This window comes from Crotalus tigris, unplaced genomic scaffold (genome assembly GCF_016545835.1).
Source record: "Crotalus tigris isolate CLP2741 ecotype Arizona unplaced genomic scaffold, ASM1654583v1 scf7180000017690.20705106771:4171800, whole genome shotgun sequence".
Classification (NCBI taxonomy): domain Eukaryota; kingdom Metazoa; phylum Chordata; class Lepidosauria; order Squamata; family Viperidae; genus Crotalus; species Crotalus tigris.
Window position 1 is genome coordinate 2,652,801 of NW_024096569.1, and position 10,725 is coordinate 2,663,525.

Consider the following 10,725-nt stretch of genomic DNA (forward strand, 5'->3'; position numbering starts at 1 on the left):
ATAGATAGATAGATATAGATAGATAGACAGCGAGAAAGAGAGAGGCGAGAAGAGAGTTATACATACACACACATACACATATATACAAATACACACATACGTATATATACATGCATGCATTTGGTACAATATGCTATTTCAATATGATGATGTTCATATAATATACTTGGATGCTTAATATTCTATTATTTATGTTCCTTGGAGTTCTGAATATAGATATGAGGGGGAGAATAGATATTTTATCAGTATTAATTACAGCTTTGGATATTGGTGTTACAAATATTATGATTGTTTGACTTTTTCTTCAGAGTTAAATATAACATTGGAAATAAATTGAAAAATGAAAGAAGAGTATGCATCAAAGTATTTGTTTTATAATAAAACAAACTAATCAAACTAAATTACTTGACGTTAAAATGTTCATCATGTTGTTACTTGATGCATACATGTGTTCATGTATTTGTATTTTTGTCTGTGTGTGTGCGTGCACTAATGCATATATTGAATAGCAAGAAACTACCAACAAAGAGTTGGAATTCCCAGTTTTAACCAATCAATGGGCTAGAGTTGAAAGAAAGTCAGAATTTGCGACCTGTTACTTTAAAGTGAGATTCATTCAAGAAAAGAATTTGGCAAAAGAATCTCCCTCTTCAGCAACAGAAGTTTAGCCTGGAGGACGAGGCAGGAAGAGATGGCAAGTGTCTTCCAAATTGTTTGAAGCACTTCCAGAAGTCAGGAAACTATTACCGTAGCAGAAATTACAAAGGAAACAGATTTTGGTTGGACGGCAGCAAAAAAACAAAAATTCCTAAGAGGAACTGAAGGCTTTGGGAAGATCTGGATTTTCCTTCATGGAAAGTCTTGAAGCAGAGGACGAGCCTCCTCCATCAGGGATGCTACAGACCGGGATTCAGCTCCAGATCTTAAATTCTGTGGAGCAGTAGTTATTTTTTAAATGATCTTTAAAATTCACCAAGTGCTTTCAAGTCACCCACAGTCATCTTGTAGGGCAGATGTGTGGCATAAAAATTGAATGAATGGATAGATAGATATAGAAAAGAGAGGATAGAGATAGATAGATAGATAGATAGATAGATAGATAGATAGATAGATAGATAGATAGATAGATAGATAGATAGATATAGAAAAGAGATGATAGAGATAGCTAAGATAGATTAGGCAGGCAGGCAGATGCTGAAATGAGGCAATATCACAATTTAACAAAGGGTAGGCAATGGAGGGAAGCCATGCAGACTACCACATACACAAAACTCACACATACAGTGAGAGAGCTGGGATTGTTTAAAGCAGCGTTGGCCCCTTTAAACTTCCCATAGAAACAGCTCCAGGAGTTTCTCATCCCATAATATCCCAGCTCTCCTCTGCTGCGTATGTAGCGCTCACCCTCGAAGGAGACTCTGGCCGATGACCGGCTCCTTCTGTCCTTCTCCTCTGATGACCGGCCTGCCTGGCCCAACCCCCCCCCCCCCGACACCCCTTGGGGCATTTGTGAGGCTTTGATTCAGATAATCTCCCAGAAAGCCAGAGCCATTTTTTTTTTCCTCAGAACAAGATTTTCTCTCTCTCTCTCTCTCTCTCTCTCTCTCTCCCCATCTCCCCTCAGGCGCAAAGGTTTTTTCTCCCCAGTCCATTTTCCCGCCTTTTTTCCCTTGGAATGCTGGGCTCTGTAGTTCTGCTGCCCTGCATTCTAAGGCCCTCCTCGTGGGTGGAGCCTACATCTCCCAGAATCCCACGCTCGGCTTCTCCTCCTCCTCCTCCTCCTCCTGTTCAGAGCTTGAGGTGATAGCTAAAGTTGGCTGGAGCTCCTGCCTCCATTTGCTGGACCCCAATTAAAATAGCCAGAGGATGGCAAATAATTAGAAATATGTTTGAAAGAAAGAAAGAGAGAAAGAAGACTAGTTAAAATGCAAGAGAACCCATGTGAGTTAACCAGGGCAGTGGTACTACAAAAACCATATTGCAGGTATTACAAAGTCCATACTGTGTGGCCCTCAAAGTGGATGACGTTCCAGTCACCACCATAATTAGCAATACATTTGAAAGGAGCAAAGAAAGAAGGCTAATTCAAATACAAGAAAACCCATGTGAGTTAACCAGTGCAGTGGTATTACAAAAACCATACTCCAGGTATTACATAGTCCATACTGCATGGCCCTCAAAGGGGCGAGGTTCCAGCCACCCTGAGTAGCAATACTTTTGAAAGGAAGAGAACAAGAAGGCTAATTAAAATACAAGAGAACCCAGGTGAGTTAACTAGTGCAGAAACCATATTGCAGGTAATACAAAGTCAATAGTGCATGGCCCTCCAAGGGGTGAGGCTCCAGCCACCAGCCAATCAGGAGCCTAGAAGGGCCTCGACAGCTCAGAGAGAAGAAAATTACCAGCAGCAACCATAAAGCTTTGCGTAATTTGAAAGATGAAAATGCCACTGATAAATCGGGGATACAAATTCCCTGTTTGGACCAGTGAAAACATTGCCAACATTGTGAATGGGAGACTTACGTGACTGGAGAGGATTTTTGTGGAGACTCATCTTCTAGCCCCACGGGACCCAGTTTTGGGGCAGAACAACAACCGTGCCATGGAAAGCCACAACAGCAATTGCAGAATCCCTTATATTTTTTAAAAAAACTCTTATAATATTTCTTGAAGCTCAAATAGTTTGGCCACCTAACGAGAAGAAAAGATTCATTGGGAAAGACTCCAATATTGGGAAAGATGGAAGACAAAAGGAGAAGGGGACAGCAGAGGATGAGGTTATTAGATGGTGTCATTGACGGAATAAATATGAATTGGAGCAAAATTTGGGTGGGCCTGGTATGCTATGGCCTATGGGGTTGTGAAGAGTCAGACACAATTTGGTGACTGAACAACAACAACAGCATTTTTTATTTATTTCACAGGATTTATATCTCCTTCACTGGATTCTCCATCAACAAGGACAGGAAGAATCATTTTTAGTACAAAAAGGGGAAGGGAGGACAGGTATTCTTTGTGAGTAACTGGACATTGGCCAATATTTCTACTAGTTAGGAAGAGTAAAAGGTCAAGGCTGTAAATTCTGAGTGATTTCGGTGTACTGAAGATATGCCCCGAGTTTCTCAATCTTGACAGCTTGAACATGGGTGGACTTCAACTCCCAGGATACACCAGACAGCCATGAATTCTGGGAGTTGGAGTCCATCTTCCAGTTGCCAAGGTTGAGAAACCCTGGGTTCAAGCATGTCTATTCCCAAATACCCCAACAGAACCAGAGCAAGTCCTCCGTTCCTGGTGGTGAAAAGGCTGGTCTTCTGAAAGTGGCCTTTGGAGAAGTAGTCAGTGGGCTCTTCTGCTGGTTGCTTGAACCCGGACATCGCTGTATATGACTTGGTCCACTTCCTGGGTCTTCAGAGGATTCTTGGTCCTGGGTTCCAAAGGGATCACCGTGGATGATGTCTTGACAACAACATAGGTGAGTTCTGAATTCTAGAAAGCCAGGAAAAGACAAGCTTGAAATTCAACCAGGATCCATCATAAAGGAGACCTTCAAACGTTTACTTTGGAAGGGGTTTACAAATGGAAACTAGTTGACTCTTCCAGAATCCTCAGCAACAGAATCAAACTTCCTCAAAGTTAGAACAATTAACCAGGGGAACAACCTGCCTCCAGAAGCGGTGAATGCTCCAACACTGGAAGTTTTTAAGAAGAGACTGGACAGCTATTTGTCTGAAATGGTGTAGGGTTCCTGCCTGAGCAGGGGGTTGGAGTTGATGACCTCCAAGGTCCCTTCCAACATTATTATTATTATTATCGATCATCGCACAGTCAGCCAGATGTTCAGACTGGATTTGGCATTTTGTCTACCTATCGAGTCCTTACCCAGGACCTGGGATAGGCAGATGTGGATGTTTGATGGTATTACAGATATCGTCGCAGGATGGAAGCAGTTCCTAATAAGGCCGCCTTTTGCAATTGACTAATAGCGAATTTGTCAATGCCAATGGTGTTCAAGTGGTGCTCCAGTTGTTTTGGGATTGCACCCAAGGAGCCTATGACTATTGGTACTACCCTTGCTTGCTTTTGCCACAGTCTTTCTATTTCTATTTGTAGGTCTTTGTATTTTGTTATCTTCTCCAGTTCTTTCTCTTCTATTCTGCTATCTCCAGGCACTGCCACATCCACTATCCAGACTTTTTTGTCTTTCTTATCGACAATTGTTAAGTCTGGGGTGTTATGTTGCAGGTGCTTGTCTGTTTGAATTCTGAAGTCCCAGAGCAGTTTAATTTTATCATTTTCTATTATTATTATTATTATTATTATTATTATTAATAGTAGCAGTAGTAGTAGTAGTAGCAGTATTAGTAGTAGTAGTAAATGGCAACCACACCACACCAGGCCCAACCCAGATCCTCTACCTCCTGTCACCCAGAGAACGGCCCTGGGAGAGACTTCTATCAGGATGACTCCCAAATCGTTCTAGTTGGAAAACCAACAATTTGTTCACAATAAAACCAAATATTAGTAGAATAAAAGACTAGTGGAGACAAAGTGGACGTTAGGCCATGCCACTCAAGGCAGGAAGTAAATGAAGGTATCCTTCAAAAAATGTTCTTTGGCTCCACTTTTATAATCTAGTGAATGGAGATCCTTCCCTCCCTCCTCTCTCAAAATCCTCTAGAAAGTTTTTCTATTATTCCATCAGAATTTGACTACCAGGAAATTTGGGTGATACACGATAGCTCTGAAACTGCCCAGGATTCCGAATTCCTTCATAAACGGTCCTGCCCAGGAATGGAAGAATCCTTGAAGTGGTTACCTGTAAATCCTCCCCATCCAGATCCTCAGATCCAAGATCATTTAATCGGACTTCCTCCTTCTTCTCTTTAGTCTCAGATCTCCGCTGGCATCCTGATGTTTCCAGATCCATGCAAAAAAAGGAAGACAGGAATAAACAAACATGACTCATCCTAGTTATTCTATCATCTGAGAAAAAAAGTAAAGATAGATACACCCTCAAGCTCAGCTTCACTGGGCTGCAGTGTCCATTCTATTTCTTGAAAACTGCCCACTCTACAGCTAAGAACCTTCTTGGATATTCCCATCCAGCTATTACTCAGGGCCAAATACTTACCATCTAAGATCTGCTATCTGCTGATATTCTGGCTGGGAAGAGAAGACTCTCCTTTAAAGCCAAATAAGCTCTTCTCAATTCAGCCACCTTCGCCCAGTAGAGGGAATATCCCAACCTCAATTACTACTTAGGGTAGATACAGTGGAAGCTGGAGTTTCTTAGCTCAGGGGGGATGTTTGTTATGTCAACAGTCAAGACCCTCCTAATCCCAAGGCTAAGATTCCCAAGGCCAAATGTCTATTAAATTCTGGGACAGGCAACAAGAAGGATCACTATGCTTATCAGAGTAGTCTCCATTGTGTTGAAGAAGGACCTCTTGGAGGTCTATTCTTCCAAGTGGCTTTGACCATTTCTCCGACAAAGGTTCCTCTCTAGCCACTTGACTGAGATTCAGGGAAGCTCCTGCTACTTTTGAATTTGGGACTCACCCACCTACCGTTCTTCTTCCTGCTGCAGCAGAAAACCAGTGGGGCTCCCAGGAGAAGGACAAGGAGAGCCAACGCTGCATAGCCCACTGACGGGCCAGCTGGGGCTGGTAGAACTACAAAGGAAAAGGGGGAGAAGTATCATTTTGCAAGATTTCCTTGGATGGCTATATCAATTTTTGCAAGTGTTCCTTCCGCATATAGACAGCAGATGACTCCACCTTCTGAAAAGACCCACCTGTGATATTCACTATCTGGCTCCAAGGAGACATGATCCAGCGCCCACTTATGTTTTCCTCCCATCTGCAAGCAAGTCCCAGGCTTCCATTGCCTTTGGCATATAGGAAGACTACTGACATATTTAGAGTAAGAAGCCCAAAGTCTCTGCTGCTCCTCCGAAGACCTTCATTGCTGGAGGCCATTTCCACACCCTTCCATGAGAAATGGAACCTCTTGGTGTTATTGCCCTCATTGGGCAAACACTGGATGTGCAGGACTTTGCCTTCCCCCAGGGATCCAGAGGGAGGATGCAGCTTCAACACTGGGGGAGGCAGAGAATCTGGAGAAGAGAAAAGGGGGAATTAGCTTGGTGGTGCTTGGATTCCACTGTCTCCAGGATGGAGCCATTCTGGGATTTCATCAGGGAAACGCTTTCATATGCAGGCTCTAAATAAATAAAGCCCCAGTTATAGGGATCCACATTTTCAAAATGAAGAAAAAAAAATCCGCACCTCTCACCACAATTGAGACAGGACGACTCCACTCTGAAGAGATGGTTCTCCCATATTTCCATTCTTGGTACCTGCATTTATATAATCCAGAATCTTCCCTTGTGGCTGTGAGGACCCAGGAGTTGTCTTCATGCCAATCCAGATCCTTTATAGAGGTCTCATTCTCATTTTTCCTTATTTGGTATTGTCTCCAACTTTGAACACTGTTGTTGGGAGCGGAGCACCTGAGAGAAATGTTCTCCCCAACCAGATACAGAGGTTCTGAAGCATCTGGAGAAAGACTGGGAGCTGGTGGAAGATCTAGATAGATCCAGAGCGGAAAAAGAAGTGAGTATCAAATGTCCTTCAGGCAGTCCCAGGATTATCTTGACTGGCACCCATCAACACATCTAACTGCACTAAAATTCTTGGTTGGACTTTCCTTCCTGCAGAATGGAACTGATGACCTCTTCTCTTTCCTCAGAAAACACTCCTTGGAATCAAGAGGTTGAAGAAATCTAGATTGGGCAGCTTCACAGCCTGAATAGTGGGGCAGAAATATCCCGGAAATCTCACTAATATTCCTTCACTCTCCAGGGATATTCTAAGGAGACAGAATCTCTGCGAGGCAGCACCAAAATCTCCCCACTCCAATGTGGTGAAGGTGTGCAATATCACATTTCCTTCAGCTTTCCTCTGTAAAAGAAATTGGTCTGCTTGAACATCTTTCTCTTGTCTCTTTTTTGTTTTGAGAACAATAAAATAAATATCTTTTATTTAATGAATTAAAGAACACAGATTCTTGAAAGTAGTGTTTTTTGTCGTAGGAATCTCTTAGGCATCTTTCTAACGATGTGAACAGTATTTCTCAACCTTGACAAATCTGAAGATTTGTGAACGGACTCCCAGAATTCCTCTGCTAGCATATGAAATTCTAGAAGATGAGGTCCACACATCTTAAAGTTGTCAAGATGGAGAAAACCCCAATGTAAACACTCTTATAAATCAGAAAAAAGTTCCTTACCAATGGTAGTAAATTCAGCCCAATTACTCTTTTGCGAGAAAGAGCTTCTTCCGTCCCTGTTTTTTCCCCAGTAAGAACAAGAAAAATTTTCCTTTGGGGCTATTTGTATTGCCTGAATCAGCAGAGTATTTCCGATCTGTTCTTGATATCTTGTCTCTTCACCCTTTTCACTGATGCGATAGAAAAAGTAAAGTTTTCCCTTCTGTCCTCCTGGGGGGGAACATTTTAACTCTATGTTGTCTCCTTTGTGGAGAGTTTGGTAAGGAGGCGACCAGGACAAGGTGGGAGCTGCTGGGAGATTCCAAGTAGTCTTCTGAAAAGCTGAGAAACAAAGGAAATTTGGAAAGAATCCCATAAAAATACTTGCAAGCTAGTAAGCAGAATTGTGTTGCACAAATCCAATCCAAGACTTGGGCTAGAAGTAGAAACAACCAAATTATCTCTTCTCAAATAAACATCTTTACAGGTAGTGCTTGACCAACGGCCCATTGCTTAGTAAACGTTCGAAGTTATGACAAACCTCAAAAAAGCAACTTACCACCCAGATTCAAAGTTCTGACAGCAGGCTCCATTATGGTCATCAAGTCGAGGCTTACATGTGCATCTGATGACCAGAGAGTAGACCATTACTCTCAACATCTCTACCAACTACAATTAACAAATCCTTAATGGAAATCCAGACAATTCAATGGATAGCTGTTGAGAGCTAGGCGGTGGATCCAATGTGGCTTTATGCATTTATTCCCATCATCCATTAGCAATGGCCATTTTGGATAAGGTTCATAGCTGAGATTTTATAACATCTGGAGGGTCTCAGGTAGACATTTATCACATTTATGATGAACTGGAACTCCCTACATAAATTCAGCATACGAGAGATCCTTTTTTCTGTCTGCAGATTCACGACTGTGGCATGGCCTATTCATTTATATATTAAAGCTGATTTACAACAGAGCCATGAATTACCCTTCGCCAGAGCTGGTCCATCTGAATCATCAACATTTTTGTTCGATGGAGCCATTTTTACAATCACACCCTTGTTAACCTCTCCCTTGACACCTCACATGCACATCAAGAAGCCGACCATAAATGCTGCAGTCACAGGAAATGCTAGTCTAAGTTGGTGTTTGTGGCTTTGTCACTGCACTGAAGAAGTTTGCACCCATTACTGGACAAAAGAATCATCGCAGTTTGCTGAATCTATAGTCAAGAATCGCCAGGCAAAGCTCCAGAGGCAAAATGTTCATATTTAGCATATTGACTGATGTGAGTATTGGGCCCTGTTCAACATGATGCAGTTCAGTGATGAGAAAAGATAGATAAATATAGAATCGGTAGTACCCAGCTCAACAGCAGGAACTATGAGATGCATATAGGTGTCCTGGTAGAGAGTCACTTAAGTATGAACCAACACTATGCTGTAGCTGCCCAAAAAGCCAATGCAGTTCTAGGCTGCATCAAGAGAGGGATGGTTTCAAGATCACAAGAAGTGATTGCATCGCTTTATAACGCCCTGGTGAGCCCACACCTGGAATACTGAGTCCAGTTTTGGTCACCATGATTAAAAAAAAAAGGTTTGTAAAAAAAAAAAAGAGTGCAGAGAAGAGCAAAAAAGATGATTAGGAGACTGGAGACTAAACCGTACGATGAACCATTGAGGGAACTAAGGATGTCTAGTCTAACAGAGAATGACTAGAGGAGATATGACAGCATCTTCCAATATTTGAAGGGCTGTCACAGGGAAGAACATTTAAAATTTCTCAAATTTCAGGAAAGGAAGGGAGAAAAGCAAAAGAGCGCCTTTGAGAAAAACGTTGCTAAGACGTTAAATCTCATTCATCCTTTTCATCAAGAAAATTTCTCTTTGAGTCTTTTCACTTCTTTGCCACACTAAAACGAGCCAATGTTTAAAAAACTATCTGATTCCTGGAGAGGGATTTTCAGAGAAAAGACATAGGATCCCCTTTCACAAATGAGAAAAAGGACAATCGGAAGAGCTTTCGGCTCATACCACTTTGATAGCTCCTCTATCTATTCTGATATTAACCACACATTCCCAAGCATAAGAGGGAGGATTTATTCCCCTCTACTTCTTTGGAGAGAAATCTTCATTTCCAGATCCTTCTTCCCATCTTGTGTGTCAGAAAAGGGAAAATGTAGAAGCAAAGAAATTAATTTTACCTTGGGTGGTTGATTCACACGGGACGATCAGGAGAGACGTTGGAAGAAACAGAAAGAGAGCCACAAAATTGATGATGGGAACAACAGGAGCTGAAGAGTACCAAGAGAAGAGAGACACCTTCAAGCCATCCACCAAGTGGTGGCCTCCATGCTCCACAGGATGGTCCATTTCTGGAGCTAGGATCGTCTCAGCACCACCACCGCTCTGCTTTCTGAGGTGGACAACCTGCTCCTGCAAACGCTACCTCCTCTCAGCAAAGAGCAGGAAAGGAAAAACGTCATCAATACCTCTCCACAACCCTCCTCCTCCTCCTCACTTGGCAGGCTCAGCGAGACCAACCCAGCTCCCTGCTCAGCTCTGCGGCCTTCTTGACCACAGCAAACCTATTCTGCAATCTCACAAGGACATCTCGCCGCCCCCGGCCCTAGAGCTGTCATTGTCAAATCCTTTGTGCAGCCACGGCCCCTTAAGAAGAGCCAAAAACAATAGAATAGACAAAAACGGAGAGCAAAACACAGTTTCTCTTATTCTCAGCATCAAAGATTCTCCACCAGCTCGAAAAATCTTTCACCTCCAAACCGGAAGCTCCTACGCCTTCCTTCCCCAATCCCACCAATCCAAGGCATTGTTGTTCTCCATTCAGTTCCATCCAACTCTCTCCATTCAGTTCCATCCAGGTCTCTCCACATCTTCCATCTTGCACTGTTTCTTAGAGATTTCCTATGCTTTCCTAAGACTTTTCCTTCAACAGGCCAGTTGCCTGCTGTAAAAAACACCTTTGGGACAACAAGATTGCAAGATAGTTGGGCAGGTGAAAGGGGCTGGGTTAAGTGGCTCAAGATGCCTTCAAGAAGAAACATAAGAGCCCATAGTTATGTTGAAGGGAAAGTCTTCATCATGGTTCAGTCCAAGCCGGGAATAAACAACATGGCAATTGCTTTAGAAAGAAGGTTGCAGTTTATTGGAGAGGAAAGCCAGATGGAAAGATGGCTCTGGAAGAAATGAGAGAGAGTACATGTAGGGAGTGGGTTTTTATACCCTCTGGGGCTTTTGTATGGAGTTGTTTCTTGTTCCTGTTTGAGATTTTGTATTTCCTGTGTCATGTATTCTGAGCTGCGTCTGGATGTGCCCTTTGGCATCTGTGGATTAATCCTGTTATGTCCTGTCTTAGAGTTTGGGTGGGGTATGTAGATTTTAGGTGTCTTTGTTTTCCTAAACTTCTAGCTGAAGGGCCCCAACCTTCCTGGATT

General features: G+C 42.6%; 1 protein-coding gene across 1 annotated transcript; it reads right to left on the reverse strand.

The window, feature by feature from the left end:
* Positions 1-2,751: 2,751 nt before the first annotated feature.
* LOC120305761 lies at positions 2,752-10,011 on the reverse strand. The gene is made up of 7 exons (XM_039338030.1): positions 9,475-10,011; positions 7,294-7,614; positions 6,291-6,590; positions 5,798-6,118; positions 5,571-5,675; positions 4,820-4,911; positions 2,752-3,489 (listed from the first exon to the last, which is right to left on the reverse strand). The coding sequence occupies exons 1-7, from the start codon at positions 9,641-9,643 to the stop codon at positions 3,340-3,342; spliced, it is 1,458 nt and encodes a 485-aa protein (XP_039193964.1). The 5' UTR covers positions 9,644-10,011; the 3' UTR covers positions 2,752-3,339.
* Positions 10,012-10,725: the final 714 nt, after the last annotated feature.